We start from the raw sequence: 20,448 nt of genomic DNA on the forward strand, positions 1-20,448 counted from the left end.
GCCAGCAGAGTACTCACTCTCCTGGAGCTGGAATTACAGGTAATTGTGTTATTACCAAACATAAGTGCTGGGCACCAAATTCATGTCCTTTATAAGAGCAGCAAGTACTCTTAAGTGCTGGGCCATCTCTCCACTCCCTTAATTTTGTTTTTGAGACGGGAACTTAAATTGCCCAGGTTAGCCACAAACTTGGAAGTTCCCCCTGCCTCAATTTCCTGAGTAACTGGTATTAATTACATGACTGGAACACCAAGCCTAGTAACAGGCTTAACTTAAAAGCCTGCTCTACATAGTGTAGCCCAGCTACACAGTAGGACCCTGACTTGGGTAGAAAGACAGAAACAGAGAAATAGGAATGGACGAGTTATGTTTTACTATATGTTCCAGTGTGTTTTTAGGAAACAAGTTAGAAAGCGGTAGCAAAATTATTTTCAAAAAACCCAAAACAACAACAACAACAAAAAAAAATCCAAAAACAAATACTTCACAAGTTTACATTTTTATTTGAGCAGTCTAACTGGATGCAAAGTGAAGATGAATACATACTATAGCCAGAGGACAAATAACAGGCCAAACTTTAAAACAATGGCAGAATGAAAGTTACCTTTTAAAGCTGTCAAAAAGGGAAAACCTGTTTATTCTGGCATTATAATTCCTTATAATGGTGGATCTATCAACTATATATAACAGGGCTACAGAATATAACAGAACCTGTCCTCTGGTTCCTTTAATTTATAAAATAATAAAGAACAATGAATTAGAGATAGAGACACAAACAGACCAATGTATAGTAAATTTAAGAGAAACTATCAGAAGAAAAAGCATGTAAAACATAAAAACATGTAAAACAGTTTGAATTACATAACTTAGACAGAGAAGGAACTCGGGCTTGTGCATGATGCTAAAAGTTTCCATTCTAGTATCTGCCAGTCCACACTCTTAAATCCAGACCCTTACCTCACTTCATTTAAGGGCTTTTAAATTTTTATTTAAAAATGTATTTGAGACATGATTACTAAAATAAACAGTCTTGGATGTTCAAGAGATTGAGCTTTATATACATTAACATTACAAACATACAATTTACAAATGCATACACAGGCAAAATAATCGTATTCATTAGCTGTAAGCATTCTGAGGAATGCGCTTAGGGCGTTTACCTTGCATACAAACATAGGACATCTTTGGGAGACAAATCTGCATTCCCTTACTACAAAGAGAATAGTGAGTCATCAAATGAAAGTATAAGTATATTCTGCTTGATGGGAAAATTCCTGCAAATCGTTTTTACTATCAGTCAGAACTGGAAAAGTAATAATCTTTCTCTTCTTCATCTGATTCTCTATCATCAATGAAATACTTTTTGCTCGGTATCTCTGAAAGAAAATTTAATGAAAAGGATTAATACTCAGAATTGAAAAAACAACTCTAAGATCATCAAATAGAGATCATGTCAAATGGAACTGTTGTGGTTTGCCTTGGGGTTTTCTCTGAATTTGTTAAATAAAGGCAAGAGTTTCAGAGGTTAGGTTGACAGTTGACAGTTGGAGACAGTTGAGTTAGTGGAACCTGAGGGGGGGGGGTGAGGATTGACAGTTGAGGGAGGAGGGGTTAGAGAAGGAAGATCGTCAAATCTGTTTAAAGAAAATTTAATGAAAAGGAAACTTAATTGCTAATTTTCCTTTCCTTTTTTTGTCATTTTAGATATAGTAATACATAGAAATTAGAGAAACAGACTCTAAAACAAAATTTACAGCATCAATAGAAATGTTTGTAGATCATTTTACACAAAAATGCGAGGTTTTCAATGTCATTTAAATGGAACTAACATGGGCATTGTGCTCTCCACAAAATAAAGAAATCCCTTTTATACATTATTTTTAGTTAAACAGTACCAGCTTTTTATGGTTCTCCAAGTTTTAGATGGGTTTTGTTGGAGATTAGAGAGGGCCAACGGTATCTATGTTTTCAACCTATGTAAAAAATGCATGTTCCAAAGAATAACCTGTTGTATCTCATCTGTCATTTTACTAGAGACCTCACAGGGCCCCTTAGGAAATCAGCATCAATGGAGTTTCTCCTATAAATTGCCTTCATCTAAACATGGAAAGGGACAAATTACATCAATTTCAGTCAGGGTGATCACTAAAATCTGAAAACAAATTCTCGAAGGCTTATCCAGAGCAGAATCCATTGTGTTGATTTCCTTGGAAGCCATGTTTTGTGCTTCCACTTTCAGGTATATTAATCATTTTGGATTTCAAGACTAGTGCAACATGGTTTAATTGAGAAAGAATAAATATGAGTAGTTTTAGGGTGGCATAGGATCTATAACAGGATATAGTTGTTTTTAGTATAGATGACATGGTTCAAAATTATGGACATCTTAGTTTGGTTTTAAAATTGCAGAATGGTTATTTACCTCTGTGTGGATGAACTGGAAAAAAGGGGGAAATCAAGATGTAATAACATACAGAACAGGAGTTGGTGGACTGGGTGATCATTTATTGTTGGTTTTATAAATTGCTACTTAGTTCAGTCTGGACAAAAAGTCCTTGGGGTTTTCTGAATTTGTTAAATCCAAATTTGGGCTAGATTAAGAAAGAGGGGATTAGATTCAGTCACTTGCTTAGTGTTGGAGAGTTGAGGCCTGAGGAGGGGGGGGGTGGAGGGATAGGGAGGAGGGGTTAGAGAAGGAAGCCAGGAGGAAGAAGAGAGGGAGTTACTGGGGAACTGAAATTAGAGGTACCAGGGGGAGAAGAAGCTGAGACTTCCCTTTAGGACAGTGTAATGTGGATCTGCCAAATCACTTTTTAATGCTAAATGGCTGTTTTTTTTTAGAAAGAGTCTCACCAAGTGCTGAAAAGAATTGGATATCTGGGGCAATCAACCCTTTTGTAGCATTGCTAAAAGTGCTAAAAAGTGTTTGTTTCTGAGATAGTATTGGGAATTGGACTCAGGGCATACCGGACAAATGTTCTATTACTGAGTCATGCTCCCACCACTCCAGGGTCTATTCATTATTAAGGCTACCTTCAATTAGTTTTCTGTGTTTGGATTTTAAATACTAAATCTGAAACTGTTTTAAAGCTATTAAAGATTAGACAAAATCCTTATTCTTTAAAAGTCAATAATTCTTTAAATCAATAGTCTGGAATCAGTTGTTGACTAGGTATACAATATTTTTATATATTGCTTAAAACATCCCTTTTGGACTGGCATTTTCTAATCAGTTTTCTTTTTTTTTTTTTTTCGGAGCTGGGGCCAAACCCAGGGCCTTGCGCTTCCTAGGCAAGCGCTCTACCACTGAGCTAAATCCCCAACCCTCTAATCAGTTTTCAAATGAGAATTTTCACCCATTCTCATCTTGGGTCAGTTCATTCTGTCTAGGAGCTGTCATTGATAGTCCTACAGTTCTTATGTACTTATATAACTAATAGCTTCATATTAGAATTAAATTAGGTTATAAGTTCCTGAAGGACGGTTATACAACTTATGATCACCACAGTTTATCAAGCGTTATGGCTGTTCTACGTATAGTGTAGGATAAATAATAAACACACTTACTGTTTTTTTCCTAATGTTGCCCCAGACAAGGTTACCATTACTCTTGCCATATTTTTTAGCATTTTTTTGCATGTGGTAAATATATTTGTCACAATCATTCCTGTGTGAATATAAAAACCAAGATGTCAAATCAACATTATCATTATTCTACCCATATGTTAAACAGCAATTAATGAAAGTCTAAAATTTTCTTAACTTTACTCAAATGACTATCCTAGGAAATTATGTTTTGCTAATTGGTCACTATCCTATTGTGGTTGTTTGAAGAAGAATGGCCCCCATATTCTTATAGGTTTGTAAGCTTAGTCATCAGGGGTGGTATTACACGAGATGGGTTAGGAGGTGTGGCCTTGAGGTTTCAAAAGGCCAAACCAAGCCCAAGGTCTTTCTCTTGCTGTTGCCTGCTGATCTAGATGTAGAACTCTCGCTCCTTCTCCAGCACCATGTCTGCCTGCATGCCACCACGCTCCTGCCATGATAATGAACTAATAATCATCCGAAACAGTAAGCGAGCCCTGATTAAATGCTTTCTTTTAGAAGAGTTGTTGTAGTCATAGTGTCTTTTCACAGCATAAGAACAATAACTAAGATACCATCTAGGTTTATCCCTAAAACTGTTCACTTCCTATCTTTACTACTTTTGTTGTTCATTTCCATTAATCAAAACCAAATATCACAGTTGATCTCTTTTAGATTATACCTGGTTTAAAAATTATCAATTTACATTTTCCAATTATACCAAGTTCCAATCTAACATAGCTAGTATTTTCTTTCTATATAATTGTGTCTCTTGTTTGATTATATATTAAGATAAATAACTTAATCACAAACATTGTTGTACAAATGAATAAACCCACCAGCTACTAATATTTTGCTTAGTGAATGACAGGTCTACCCAGATCAGCAGCCTATAGGTTTACTTTCCAAGGGATTGTTCTGTATAACAGAAGTCAAGTTTTTCACTTTATAATAGTTCTCAAATTGTCATTAAAAAGTAACCCTGTACACATGCACATCCCTTTTCAGTTTTGGAGACAGTATCTTACTATGTAGTCCCGGCTGTCTCCAAACTCAATGATCTGTTTGTCTCGATTCCAAAGTGTTGGAATTAAAGGCATGCTTATCAAATTAACTTCTAGTTTCTTTGAACATTGATACAAAAGTAGGATTCCTGGGTCAAAGTTCATGGTTATAATAACAGATGCCAACAAATTGCAGCTGCACAGGTAATACTGATTTATAGTTTTTAACATGTTGCAAAAAAGGTTACTATTTCATTAATTTGCAGTAATGCTAAATATGCTAAAGGGAACATTTTTTTGAATTAAGTTATTTTATATTCCTTTTAAAAAGTTTTTATAGAATTAATTTTAATTCTGTGTGCATGTGGGAGTTGGGGTGGGGGATATGCACATGAGTGCACTGCTCATGGAGTCCAGAAGAGGAAGTCATATCTGTTGGAGCTACAATGAATTCAGAATTGCCTGACTTAGGTGCTAGGATCCTAACTCAAGTTCCTTGTAAGAGCACTAAGTACTCTTTACCACCTAGCCATTTCTCCAGACCCAGCAGAACAGTTTTTTCTCTGATTGTCTTAATACTATAGACAGTTACTGGTGGCAGATAAAACATAATTATTAAAACCCTTTCATTGGTGATTTATGGGTTTTGCATTTCAGTTAGAAAGACTTAACCAGGGGTTGAGGATTTAGCTCAGTGGTAGAGCACTTGCCTAGCAAGCGCAAAGCCCTGGGTTTGGTCCCCAGCTCCAGAAAAAAAAAAAAGACTTAACCAACAGCAATAATATATGTATAGTAATATGTATAGTATATACAAAACAGTATAGTATATATAAAATCATATATAATTTTAGTTGAAATTTTTAATATATATTTTTGAAAAATTTCAACTAAAACCCCACTTCCAATATTATACATTGAGATAACCCATAACTTGCTGAAACTAACCATGCTTAAAATTTATTCTTCATTTTTTAAAATAACTTTCCCTTGATGCTTCATCATTTCACAAATGTTTAAATGTTCTTGAATATTAAATTAACTTGAATATAAAATTAGCACCACATTTACCTGTTTATAGAAGCTAGCATACTAGGACTGACATGCTGACATTTCGGAGTAGTGCTTGTCAATGTCGAAGTAATGGATGCTGGAGATACTGGATTCCTGTCCATAGCTAGCAGGAAATCATCATCTTGACTGTATTGAAAACTTGGCAACTAGAAAACAAATATTTTCACCAAGTTCTCAAATTTTTCTCATCACAAAATAATTTTGTGGGTTAGGTTGTTTTCCTCTATAATTTTTTTCAAGTTTTATAATTAAAACTAATAGAACACAGAACAGTCACCACAAAAACAATTTTCTCTTGTACAAAATAAAGATAATTACACCTATTTCTAAAGGCTGTGGAGAAGAGAGGTAGTCAAGTGTTTTCTAAGCATGTAGAAAGCTTTTAGTCTTTATGATCCATATAGTCCTGATTAGTCAAGTCTCTTACTGCAGTATGAAGGCTGTAATACATAATATGAAAGCCAACAAGTATGGTTATGTCATACTAAAACTTGGTTTATAAAAACAGGTGAAAGGGCCACCAAGACAGCACAGCTGGTAAAGGTCCTTGTGTGAAGCTGGGTGATCTGAGTTTAATCCCTGCAGCCAGGTAAAGGCTAAACTCACTGAGAAGTGGTGGAGATAGAACCTAGGGTCTGCACATGTAATCCCTAAGATACATCCTTGTGTGTCAACTTGACACAGCTGGGGTTATCACAAAGAAAGGAGCCTCCCTTGAGGAAATGCCTCCATGAGACCCAACTGCAAGGCATTTTCTCAGTTAGTAATCAAGGTGGGAGGGCCCCTTGTGGGTGTGCCCTGGCTGGTGGTCTTGGGTTCTATAAGAAAGCAAGCTGAACAAGGCAGGGGAAGCAAGCCCTCCATGTAAGCAGCATCCCTCCATGGCGTCTGCATCAGCTCCTAACCTCCAAGTTCCTACCCTGGGTGGGTTCCTGTCCTGACTTCCTTTGGTGATGAACAGCAATGTGGAACCCTTTCCTTCCCAACCTGCTTCTCAGTCATGATGTTTTGTGCAGGAATAGAAACCCTGACTAAGACACATCCCTAACTTTACATGTTGGTTTTAGATCTGCAATTTTGCTTAATTTCTTCAGTTTGGGGGACTCTTTCTACTACATATAAAGTCTGCACCCATCACATCTAGTATTATGTCAGTTCTTTAGGAGAATTATGTAGACTAATTGTATTTGTTGCAGGATATGTAGTCCTGTGAACCCTGATATTGTATTGTTTACTGGAAAAACCTGTGTCTAGTGGTACGGCTCAGCCCTAGCACACATCTTTAATCCAGTCTTTCTGCTTACCGTAAACAGGATTAAATAATGTCAACCATAGGTCAAGAGGCAAACAACCAATTGACAGGGAGTGAACATAGGGAAAAAACAGAGTGTAACAGGAAGTCAGGAGGACAGAGAGATACACAGGAAGGAGAAGGAAAGGACATTCAATTTGAGGGGTTTTTGAAAAGGCAAGGAGAAGGAGAGCTGACTTTTCCTTTTGGGACATAGGTAGAGGAAGAAAGTCAGCCAGGTGCTTTCTCTGTCTCTTTGAGCTACGGAGTATTTAACATTTGAGATTTTGTTAAAAACGACATTTATCACACAAAAACATTCACTTGTTATATAGGAAACTTTTAAGCTGTCACAGCTGACCCACCCGTCTCCTGTAGAGCACTGTCTAGGTGCTGCAGCAACAGTAAAACTGTGGTCTAGTTGGTTTCCTGAGAATAAGCCCTTGTCTGGTATAGTGACGTCTGTGAGCACAGGGATGGAAATACAGAGGCCTCTGTCCCCTAGAGCTGTATGCATTCATTCCAACTTTGGTCTTGTAAAAGCCTAGGCTTTCAAAATGCACCTGCCTACCAGTCGCTTTGCGTATTTTTTGTGAAAGAAAGGTAAGGTCATGTATTTCCTTGGCCCACTTCTTCATTTTTTAGGTTATAACAGTAATTCTCTTTGAAACACTCAAGAGCTGACTAGAAACTGATAAGAATGTCATTATTATCAGCAGATCTTCATATATTTTGTTTATGTCTGTGTAGACTACAGATCCTGGCCTTTATTATTAGTGATATACACTAACAATATATAAAAGTGCAGATTTCATGCACTCAGCAGTCTTACCTGGATTCTTTGTTTCTGCAAGGGTGTTGCAGTGAAAAAGTCATCATGGTTGTCTTTCGGCAACTGTTCCAGATAATCCCTCATTTGGCGTTTCCTTTTAAGAGTCCCCACTCTGGCAGTTATCTTAACAGTTTTCTTGTCATCAGCATCATCTTCCTCACCTAAGAATCAATAAAACATTTTGATAATGATTTGGTCGTTTATATTACCTGCTTTATAAAACTTTTATAAAAGGCTCTCTTAAGTTTCCTACAGAACAAATAATTTTTTAAATAAATTTTAAAGATTTGAGATGCGTGTGTGTGTGTGTTGCCTACATGGACTTAAGTGTACCACATGCCGACTTAGCGCTGCTGAAGGTCAGAAGAAAGCACTGGGTCTTCCGGAACTGGCATTGTGGACGGTGTGAGCCACCATCTGAGTTGTTGGGAAACAAACCTGGATCCTCTGCAAAAGTAACAAGCACTCTTAACCACTCAAACATCTCCAGTCCCACTCTCACTTTTTCAAAACATATTTCGTCCTAAGGACAACCTAATTCTGTATTTCCTTATACAGACCAAGGGTGGGCCAGCGAGATGGCTCAGCAGACAGAGCACCCTTCTCCAAGCCCGCCAGGCTGAGTTCAATAGCGGAGACCTGCATGGTGGGAGACAACCAACTCCCAAAAGATGTCCTCTGACTTCCATTTTTATGACTTGGTACACACACACCAACAAGCACACAAGATACACACACACGAGTAAATGCTAATAAAATTTTAAATTTAAAAAAAAAAAAAAGACGAAAAGGTAAGAGACAACCTCCTATCTAAAACTTTTATTTTATTGAGACCAAAACCTCTAATAGAGCTCGGACAAAAATGTGGTGACTTTGAACATGGTACCTTGACACAGGCCTGTTGTCCCTTGAGCTCAGTCTGGACAAGAAAGAGACCTTTACCCGTCAAACAAGTAAGTAAATGCCAGAAGATACTCTCAGCCTGGTAGCATACACATTACAAATAATTCTTCCTACATTGGAATGGATGCTGTATTAGCTCATGTGATACTCATAGAGCACATATGTGGTCTACATGATTAGTGTGTTCTAGGATAGCAAAAGAACATAGGAAGGACAACCTACATAGACCTACAACCAAACATTAAGTGAAGCTTGAGGAATCCTGTGGAAGAGGAGGAGGAAGGATTGAAAGGGACAGAGGGGTCAAGTATGCCAAAGGAAAACATACAGGATCAACTAACCTGGACCCATAGGGGTTCATAGAAACCAAACTACCAACCAGAGAGTATGCACAGGAAGGACGTAGGCCCTCTAACATACTGTTGTGCAGATTGGTCTCCTGAAGCAGCAACACGAGCTGTCTCTAACTACACTGTCTGCCTTTGGATCCATTTTCCCTAACTGGGTTGCCGTGTGTAGCCTCAATAAAAGATGTGTCTTACTGCAACTTGATATACCAAGGCTGCTTGATATCCATGGGAGGCCTCCTCTTTTCTGAGAAGAAGGGGAAGAGAGGTGGAAAGGGTAGAAGGGAAGGTGAGAAGGAAGGACTAGAAGGAGAGGAGGGGGAAGAAGCTGTGACTGGGATATAAAGTAAATAAATAACTTAATGAAAAAGAAAAGAACCTCTCCCTCCCCCAATAAAACTTGTTAACGGAACTGGAGAACATAGCCAAGTCATATAGTACTGGTCTAACAAGGCCCTAAGTTCAATTAAAAAAAGAAAGAAAAACCAATAAAGTTACTCTGTGAGATCCACTTGATTATTAATTATTATTATACCAGGGGCATTGGGTATTCTCTATGCTTACTATAAAACGTCCTTGACAAAGAACACCTTTTACCAGCAGTCATGGACAGCAGTAAATCTCAGATTACAAAACAGAAAACTGGTAGATTCCATAGAGGATGACAGGGACTGAAAGCATATGCTCAAGTTAAATTATCCCCCAGACATTCAAGTATTTATCCAATATCAAGCTTCCCAGAACAAAAAAGACAAAAAAACCAAAAAAACTTTCTAAACTATTATTGATGGAATTAGCTACATTACATAAGGCTTAAAATATTATCTTTTATGTTCCTGATTTTAAAATTTGAAAAAAAAAGATACAAATTCATGAATAAATATAACATGTAATTGGTAAACAGTTATGAGTAATAATTAAGCCAGTGGTTGTCAACCTGTGGGTCACAGTCCCTTGGGAGTCAAACAATCATTTCACAAGAGTCACATATCAGCTATCCTGAATAGCAGATTTTACATTACAATTCAAAACACTATCAAAATTACAGTTACGAAGTACCAAGAATAATTATATAGTTGGAGGTCACAACACATGAGGAACTTCATTAAAGGGTCACAGCATTAGGAAGGTTGAGAACTACTTCAGTAAGTACTCTGAGAATACAATAACAAAATTTACCATTTTGGACCTTGAAGTTGGCTTGCTTTTTCTTAGAGACATATTTTCGAGATCCTCTGCCTTGGGGTTCTTCTGTGTATTTCTTCTGGCATTCATCAGCAGTTCGAGAACCTACTGCCATAGCCACATCTGACCAAAAGCCAGGTTTGTGCTTTGGAAGGGATGCAAAAGCACTACAGCAGACCAAAACCAGGGAAGAACAAGAAATTCAAATCAGTGAAAATAATCTGAGAACATACTGAATCAGTGAACAAGAAATTCAAATCAATGAAAATAATCTGAGAACATACTGAATCAGTGATATTTACTAAGCTGGAGGATTTTTTTTTAAAGCCAAAATCATTCTAGGTAACTGTTCAGAAAAGATACCAATCTCTCTATTCCATAATTTTATTATTACAATATAATAAACTATGAAGATATAACAGTATATGTCTAGTAAAATGCCTTTAAACTATTTCTATTAGATATGAAAAATCTTCTAATCTTTCAACATTTTTTCCCAAGTCCAACTAGTCAATGATTTCATCTCTGAGGGAATTCTGGCATATACTAATTTCTATGTATTGTCTATCAAGTCTTACTAGTACTAAATCTACAAGAAGATAAACTCCTAATTCTTTCATAGTTTTACGATTAGGTTTGAATAGGCATGATCAATGCATGACACGTGTATTAAACAGAAATAGCATAGGAAAATCCTTAAATATATACAAATGTTTTAAGACTACTTATAAAAATGAAGCTGGGCATGGTGACATATACCTGTGATACCCGTACTAGAAAAAGTTGAGGAAAGAAATTAAAAAGTTAAAATTTAAGGATAGTAATACTGGGTCTAAAAAACTAATAAAGTATAAATACAAGGTGGTTCCAATTCAACCTATAAATGAAACTCCAAAAGTTCTGTTGCAAATCACTGTTTTAAAGCCTACCATACTATTTCCACCTCCCTGTACTCCCATGAAGACTTGTTATGTTGTGGTTAAGGTGACAATTAAGCCAGATAACTAATTCAGCAATTACCCTAAAATGGCACAGGGTGAATACTCCTTATCTCATATACTTAAGATACAAGTGTTTCAGGATCCAGTCAGAACATGAAATTAATTCATGTTTCATATATCTCTGCATACATACAGACCAAAGGTAATTACGGAGGTTTGTTTCTTTGATAGCTTGGAAACATGCTACTACTATTAAGTCATACCAACCTCTAGAAGATGATTTCATATAGTCTTTTTAGTGATCCATTGTCACAGGAGGTGAAGTATGGATTTTCCACTGGTGTTATTTGTTAGGACAAAGAGTTTTAGATTTTGGAGCTTCTGAGTTTTCAGATTAGGGATAATTAACTAATATGACAATGTTACATCAACTGTATCAGGTTCCCCAATACTGTATAAAACTATTGGCAAATCTATGACTGTCTAAAAGAACTATTTTTCATTAAAAATTCTTTTTTTAAAAGACTTATTTATTTACTATATATATGTACACTGTAGCTGTCTTCAGACACACCAGAAGAGGGCATCAGATCTCAATTACAGATGGTTGTGAGCCACCATGTGGGTGCTGGGAATTAAACTCAGGACCTCTGGAAGAGCAGTCAGTGCTCTTAACCGCTGAGCCATCTCTCCAGCCCTCATTAAAAATTCTTAATGCATTTAATAAAAGTCAGTAATTATCACTATCTTCCAAGTTATTCCAGGTAAATAATGAGGCAAATTTAACATATAATCACAGCCATTAAAATCTTTGCTCTAACTTACGGTGATATTCTGACTGGCATTAGTCCCTTCACTCATGTGCTCTCTCCTCAACCTTCAGGATTTGGTTCATTCCAGCCTCCCAATATGCCCTCTCCCTTTCTAGATGAATACTTACATTGAATCTTTGGCTCACTTTTGATCTTTCACCTCTTAGTTCCCATATCATCTAGAGTAGGTCACAATGTGCTTAGAGTCTCACAAATACATATAAACTTGTTATAGTGATTACTATATATGCTAAACAACTGCTTTCTAGGGTATCAACACAATAAAAAATACAAAGCTATTGAAGATTTCAATTCACTAAGTAAGACTGCATTAATGTAGTTTGTAGAATGTAGTAATTTGCATTTTCAGATGCTCATCAACTGATTATTACATCACTGGCAAGAACTAGAATAGGTTTTTATTCACAGAAAACTAGAAATCACATCTAATGGACTCAGAACAGGTGATAAGAAATAGCTGCGGTGAAGTGATAGGTAAAAATGGTCTTCATCTGGGTTTTAGGTATGTCTAACCCTAAGATGCGCTGTGATAATCCTTGTGGGATCATAACTGGACTAGATTACCAAGGAAGAAGAAAAGGAAGAACTGGGAATTAGAATGGACAAACTTCTGTTTGTCTTGAAGGCCCATTTCCTGATTGCTTTTAGCCTGAAGTCTAGCTTAGGTGAGGCTATAAAAGGGAGAAAGAAAAAGGATATTCACCCTAGGTTTGGTGATATGTAACATTCTAGAAGTTTTCAACTGAAGAAGGAAGGAGGTAGGGAGGAGAAAGAAGGAAGGAAGGGGCTTTGTATGCTGGTATAGGTAATCCAAGCACTTGGGAAACTCAGATCAATAGTTTGAGAAGAGTAGGCCAGCTTTGTCTTGTTCTAGGATACCCAAGTCTACACAAAGAAACCCTGTCTCAAGAAAGCAAGTAAGTAAGTAAGTAAACAAACAAACAAACAAACAAACAAACAAATTTTTGGGAAAAAAATAAATATAATGTTAAAAAGTTGCATTATAAGGAAATGCTGAGAGATACAGCTAGAAAAGGTAAAATTGCTAGCACAGCCCGCTTTTGACCTAAAGCAGAAGAATATAAAATATGAAGTGATATTAAATGGAATGAAAATTTCTGATAGTTCAGATTCTCAGTTACATATTCTTTCTCTCTCCAGACAGAGTTTCTCTGTGTAACAGCCCTGGCTGTCCTGGGTCTCACTTTGTAAAGCAGGCTGGCCTCACACTCAGAGATCCACCTGCCTCTGTTTCCCGACTGCCAGGAGTGAAGGTATGCACTGCTACTGCCTGGGTCTGTGATATCTCAAGCCCGACCTGAACATATCTGAGCTAGATTACCCAGATGGAAAGTACAAATGACAAGCACAAAGATGGGTCTACAATTCAGGCATTAAATAGGTGAGGTCTGAGAGAGAGAGGAATAGCAAGAAAATAGGCTGCACATAGATGGACCTATGGAATGGCTATTTAGCAATTAATAAGATTTTTTTTAACCAATAATGGCAGAGTTTAAATATATTTGATGGAAAGGACTTTATCTTCAGAAATAAAATATTACCACCTAGATCTCCCCACTCGTCTGTAGCAGAGGTACGACTGGAATGGAGGATAGCTCCAAAGCGGTTGCCTGTATGTGGATGTGCTCTACTAGCTGTGCTGCCTTGTCTGGCCTCGGTGGGAAAGAAAGCACCTTATGCATAGGGGGTGAGGGTAGGGGAGACCCATGGTATCCTCACTGGCTCAGAGGAAAAGGGGAGGCGGGGAAGGATTGTGGGAGGTGGTGAACTGGAGGGGAGGGTAGTGAGAGGGATGTACAGTGAATAAGTAAAAAAGAAAAAAGAAAGAAAAGAAAAATTAATTTAAAAAATTACCAAGGGCATCAAAAATAATTATCAATAAAAATATTCTTTCAATTTTTAATGGTCAGATCTTTAAGTAACATTTATATAGTTATATTCACCACAAAATGTAAATACAAATCTAAATATAGCAATTCAGGGCCACAGATAAAACTGAGGACCACTGTACAAAGAAAGTCAGAATTGTGGAGGATAAAAGATCACTAAGGAACACACCTACACTGGCTGGTTTTCTGTGTCAACTTGACACAAGCTGGAGTTATCAGAGAAAGGAGCCTCAGTTGAGGAAATGCCTCCATGAGACCCAGCTGTAAGGCATTTTCTCAACTAGTGATCAAGCGGGGAAGACCCAGCCCATTGTGGGTGGTGCTGTCTTGACTTCCTTTGGTGCTGAACAGCAATGTGGAAGTGTAAGCTGAATAAACCCTTTCTCCCCAACTTGCTTCTTGGTCATGATGTATTGTGCAGGAATAGAAACTCTGACTAAGACAATACCATAGCAAGAAAACAGACAAAAAAAAGAATTTCAGGAAGTAAAAAAGAATTATTTGCCTGAGAAATAATCAAAAAGGGATCATGTAGGGAATTGAAAATATCAGTGAAGGTTGTGCAGTATCATAGAAATGTCTCAGAGAGAACATTCAAAAGGACTCAAAATGTATTCCAAAGCACTTTTAAGGACATATAGTAAATAGAATGCTAAATGTCACATGTTCTTCTCTCAGCCTCTTCTTCATCAGTTACATCTTCCTTTCTTTTGACTATATCACTTCCATCAGCTACCACACCACTCTACCCTAGCATCAACCCTCTGGCAAAACAACCAAATTATTTTCACTGTTTCCATACTCCTTGTATTACACATGGATTTCTAGTCCTCATTTTTGCCAATTTTCTTGACTTGTCTACATATGTTGTCATAGCTCTTTACTTTTCCTATTTAGGCTTCATAAGTCAATTATGATCTGGTTTTCATACTAACACACTATGGAAACTTTTATTAAGTATCTATAGTCAAATTCAATTCTTTTTTTAATAAAATCCTTTTATGTGAATGAGTGTTTTGCCTGCACCTATACCTGTGCAGAGGTGTGAAAGGCATAAAATCCACTGGAATTGGACTTATAGGTTGTAAATCACTATGTGAGTGCTGAGAATCAATCTCCAGTCCTGTGGAAGAGCTTCCAGTGAATGAATGCTCTTAACTGCTGAGCCATCTCTCCAGCCAAACTCAACTCCAGTTCTTAAAGAATGTGATTTATCACCAGTTACAAGCACAGTAATTATTCACATCTTCTGAAAAGCTCGCTAACATCACTAGTATATCTTTAAGTCAGCCCTTTCTGCTATGTTGTAACTATTCTGCACACATCCCAGAGACAAAACTACTTACCGATGAAGTTTCTGTAACTCTTGTTCATTCCATTCTCCATCATCAGTTGAACCAGGCTGATGGTCTAACAGTTGCCCGTTAGTTGTATCAGATGCCTTAACTTCAATTAGGAAGTCCTTGGTAATATCAGATTTGTAATGTGATTCTTTAGCAGAAGATCTACGTTTCTTTGGTGTGATATAAGAACCACTCTCACCTGAAGATTCTGAAATCAGGATGTCTTTTGTGATGTAGTTTGTGTTTTTTCTCTGCTGATCCAGCCTTTGTTTTTTATTTCTTGCTCTGGTTTTACCTTTAACTTCTATTTCATTCTCTTTACTTGACAAATGTGATGAGGACTGACTATACAGTGATACATCTATTTGATTTTCAGTTTTCTGCAGTTTCGAGGGCAACTTGTTCTTTTTCTTAAAGTCATTGGTGAACATTTGTTTACTTTTGGGACAAGGTATTGGAATGCTATGTTTGACAGTGATTATGTCACATTTGCTGCAGTCCTCTTTGGAATTGCCTTTATAATCCACACTGTGTTCAAAGGTCTCTGAGGACCTGCTGGTAGACATTCCATGTACGTCTGACTCACTTTCTTCTTGATGGTTTGCTTTGAGAAAACCCCTTACTCCTTCAATAGAGAGACTGTGTTCCATACATCTTTGCTCTATCAACTTTGTGGTTCTAAGTGGTGTCATTAAAACATAAGCTTCCTTCTGACCAAGAGGCGGGTGTCTTTCTTTGTTGGAGGTAGGCTGTTCCAGTGACTTCAATGGATCAATGGGTACATTTAAAACTTCAGTTCTCTCTTTATTTCATTGGAAATCAGAAAAATCTCATAAGTACAGGAGAAAATGCTCTACGAAATAAGACTTTTTTTTCCCTGACAAGTTACACAAAGCACTGGTCTATTAAGATCACTGTCACTTCAAATGTAAGCATGTACTTATGTATACAATTCTGCCAATGACTTTCCAGTTGGCTGGCATGCATGTAACTTTTCTACCTGGCCTTCAATATAGTTTCAGTCTTTTACTGACCACAAATTAGAACTATACTCTATGGATATTAGACCTTGTATTTCTCAAGGTCTGAATTTTCATTGTTTCCTCTCCCTTAAAATGTTCCTTAATCTGTAAGACCCTCAATTGCTTGCTCTGAATTTATTCTTTAGCCCACTGTATCTCTAAACTCCCCCTTTCTCTCATTAAATTCCCACAATTCTTTTTGAAATGCCATTTTGGTGTCCTATATTTTAGTTGTACTACACCAGGTTTATCTTTTGGTTAGACTGAGAAAATCATTAATGTCAGACCTTAATTTTTATAAACATTTTTTCTGATGTTAGTGCAGACACTCAAGAATTAGTAGATACTAAACAAATGTTTTAAAAATCAAATCTCAAAACGTAAAATAGCTAAAGAGATAAGGAATCCACTAAGCAGCCATGTAAGATACAAAACAAGTTTTGCTAGTTAAGGATGTAATTAGGAAAATGTGAAATTCTATCTGTACACTCTACTTGCATCCTCAATATGGCCAAAGCAGCACATCTTTGCAAATCTCTCCCAATTTCCAAGAATGGTGGGAATTAACTAAAGCTACAGAACTTGGTATCTATTCTATCATGGATAGGTGAAAAAAGCAAATGAGATCAGCAGTCCAATCCAAAAATGGAGAAACCAGAAGCAAAGCGACCCGAAATTCTAACTGTATGAACTCCTATTTATGTTTACTGTAGTGGTTTGAACCAGAATGGGCACCATAGGCTCACACGTTTGAACCCTTGGTCCCCAGTTAATGGAACTGTTTGGGAAGCATTAGAAGATTGACGGTACTGTAGGAAGTATGTCACTAAGGAGCTTTAACCCATGCCGTTAAAGATATAATGGTAGATATACCAGTTAGCTCTCTGTCTCATGCTTTCTGATCATACGTGAATTATCAGCTATTGCTCCAGCACCATCCCTACCTACTGTCATGTTAGCCACAAGTTATAAGAAAGCCCCAAGGTACAAGCTTCTTTCTAAGTTGCCTTTAATCATGGTGTTGTACACATATCATGCCATAAGAGATAAACCAAAAATTGAAAGGTTAACAGTTAATAATGATGGAAAATTTCAAAATTATACTCTACCGATAATTAATTTGATTAGTACAACTATCCTAATGAAAAGAAACCAAAAATAAGTCTCCACAATATTTTTCATGGAAGTCATAAATTTACAAATTATTTTCTTGTAATTCCTTACATAAATCAAATCAAGCACTTAGTTAAACATTTTTTTAAAAAATTTGAACATTCTCATTTTGAACAAAATATTTCTAGTGACAATGTTTCTTGTCATTCACTTTATTTAATAATCTTTAATAGTCATCCAGCTTCCTTTAGGTACTTCAACTTGTTTGAATATGGTAGCACAGAAGTACTGTATTTCTCCCACTTTTATGAATTTTGATGATTGTTCTTATTTTTACCTTTCAGTTTTAGTAAAAAAATACCACTAGGTCCAGGGATTTATCATAACACGAAATTTTAAACTTGTTAGTATATTGACAAAAAGCACTTTAACTTCTGGTACACAAGATACTTATCGAGCCTTAATTATGGCATTAATTTCATAAAAGGAAACATTCATATGACCACATAAAACTTTATGAAACAAAGTTACCTAGGGATCACATTAAAGTCAAACCTGTAAATAATATCACACTTACAGTAACAGGTTATTTCATTAAATAATCATTCTATGTATAAATAACTACTTTAAATCATTAACATATTTTTCCATTGTACATCCAGAAACTTACAAAGTTTATTATATTAAAAAATATTTTAAGTAGTTATTATCGTAGTCATTACTTAACCATTAAAGATATTACCTTGCTTCTCACTTTGAATTTTCTTTTCATTGATCTCTTCGCAATTTTCAAAGGTTTCTGAAGGAAAATTTCTGCAACTTTTCTTTCCAGTTAATTTCTTCAAAACAAACAATATACTTTTAACAACTACAATCTAGACTCTATCTTGGGCCATTACACAGCATTGATCAAGTATAAAAAAATTCTTCGTACTTACTACTCTATGAATTTCATTACTGAAGCATTCAGGAAAATCCTGTTGGAACTAACTGTAACTTTAGAAGTACTACATAGGGCTGCATGATTCTACAAGTCTTTTATTATTTGCAGTTTTACTTTTTAAACAGTATTCAGTTTTTAAACTATGTGTAACTTATGTATCTGAGTATACGCCATGTATCTAAGAATGTACAATGGAGGCCAGAAGAGGGTGTCAGGTCCTCTGGGTATTGCAGACAGGTACAACCATTCTGGAAATCAGTCTGGGGGTTCCTCAGAAAATTGGACATTGAACTACCTGAGGACCCAGCTATACCTCTCTTGGGCATATACCCAAAAGATGCCCCAACATATACCAAAGACACGTGCTCCACTATGTTCATAGCAGCCTTATTTATAATAGCCAGAAGCTGGAAAGAACCCAGATGCCCTTCAACAGAGGAATGGATACAGAAAATATGGTACATCTACACAATGGAATATTACTCAGCTATCAAAAACAATGACTTTATGAAATTCATAGGCAAATGGATTGAACTAGAAAATACCATTCTGAGTGAGATAACCCAATCACAGAAAAACACACAAGGTATGCACTCACTGATAAGTGGATATTAGCCCAAAAGCTGAGACATGAGTATCTCTATTAACTGCAAAGTCCTCAGGACTTAGCATATCATCCTTTTGAATGGCATAGATGAAAATTTGTATTTATAAGTTAACTTATATACTACTTATAAGAAAGTTAACTTTTAAGTTAACTTCTCAGTAACTTATAAGACGGATGTCTTTCACCTGCTTGAGCAAAGAATTTTTCCTAACTAATCTCTGTACCTTGTACATTCTATACATATGTTAATGCAGAACTGTTTATTACTTGTGGGAGCTTATATATTCACAGAGAAAACCAGAAAAGCTGTCCTGAGAAGGTTCACCTTAGAAGATACTAAACCACTGAGGCATATTATTCCAGCATCCTGCCTGATCCTACCTCAGACTGCTTCACTGCTGTTTCCTCCTAAGACTTGCTTCCAAGACAACGTCAAAACAGCTAACTCAATTTGTCCAGCTTTACAGACTCAGGCAGTCAGGACTTCACTTAAGTCTGAACTTTCAGGCTTTCTAAGTCTCCCCATACAGAGACTGGACAACAAATGTTAAAGCTAACTTTCTTAAGACTAACAATTTTCCCAAGAATTTCCCTCCCCAAGAATACTTTGCCCCAAATCAGCAGGAAGCAATCTTAAGAAAGCAATGTCTCATTCACTTAAGGCAGGGTGGTTAAGTTTTGTTCATTTTATTGGGTGATGAATGCTTGTCATTATAAAGGGTTGGTTACAAGTTATTAAATGGTCTTGATCAGGAAGAAAGAGGTATAGGAGGTTAAACTCAGGGATTTCTCTTCTTTTCTGTTCTCTATCCTTATTTTTCTTATATAGGGGGAAAAGGGTTGAAAAGATAATGAGAAATATAAGACTATTATAGGAATAAAAGTTAAAGGGGATAGATTATTAAATCTACTCTTAAATGAAAAATAAAAATTATAGCAAATAATCTTACATTGGTATAAATCTTTTTATATTGATACACATTAAGGTTATAATTTGTTAAATTGTTATATATCGTTGAAACTTGATGCAAAAATTAAATTTATTTTCATACAACAAACTATGTATACATGTTTTCAACTCTTATTTGAGGTATTTGTACCTAGATAATTCTTAATAACGTAAAGTTCTAGTCCTTTTTAAAGTTGCTATTATAAACTGTTTAGAATAATTAAATGTAAGTTAATAGTCAATCAAACTCTTGGTCACATTACACACTAGTCTAGTTTAATCACAAAAAATGTTTCCAAGTTGAAAAAATAACAAATAGCTAGAAACAAAGTTTGTCTATTAAGATATGAATAGATAGATGGTCTTTAAAAAAAAAAAAAAAAACGACAAAACTCAAGAGACTTACAAACTATGCAATGTAAGGATTTATTATTTTAATTTTTTTTTTTAACTATGAGGCATGTCCCCTCCTAACAGCACCCTAAATCTACTTCAAAAAATGTGATGAGCATCAAAAAAAAAAAAAAAAAAAACTTCCTTATGGAGTTCATTTCAAATGGGGCAAGCTG

The 20,448-nt window shown here is 36.2% G+C and overlaps 1 protein-coding gene across 1 annotated transcript in view; it reads right to left on the reverse strand.

Annotated features, from left to right (window-relative positions):
• Positions 1-483: 483 nt before the first annotated feature.
• Positions 484-20,448, reverse strand: part of Mis18bp1 (MIS18 binding protein 1) — a 54,034-nt gene continuing 34,069 nt past the window's right edge. The window contains exons 9-16 of the mRNA XM_032909114.1: positions 18,123-18,219; positions 15,249-16,047; positions 10,213-10,385; positions 7,784-7,944; positions 5,658-5,806; positions 3,522-3,667; positions 2,423-2,437; positions 484-1,376 (exon numbers count right to left, since the gene is read on the reverse strand). Of these exons, the coding sequence (XP_032765005.1) occupies positions 1,294-1,376; positions 2,423-2,437; positions 3,522-3,667; positions 5,658-5,806; positions 7,784-7,944; positions 10,213-10,385; positions 15,249-16,047; positions 18,123-18,219 (1,623 nt within the window). The 3' untranslated portion in view covers positions 484-1,293. The remainder of the gene's footprint in view (positions 1,377-2,422; positions 2,438-3,521; positions 3,668-5,657; positions 5,807-7,783; positions 7,945-10,212; positions 10,386-15,248; positions 16,048-18,122; positions 18,220-20,448) is intronic.

This window comes from Rattus rattus, chromosome 7, assembly GCF_011064425.1.
Source record: "Rattus rattus isolate New Zealand chromosome 7, Rrattus_CSIRO_v1, whole genome shotgun sequence".
Classification (NCBI taxonomy): Eukaryota; Metazoa; Chordata; class Mammalia; order Rodentia; family Muridae; genus Rattus; species Rattus rattus.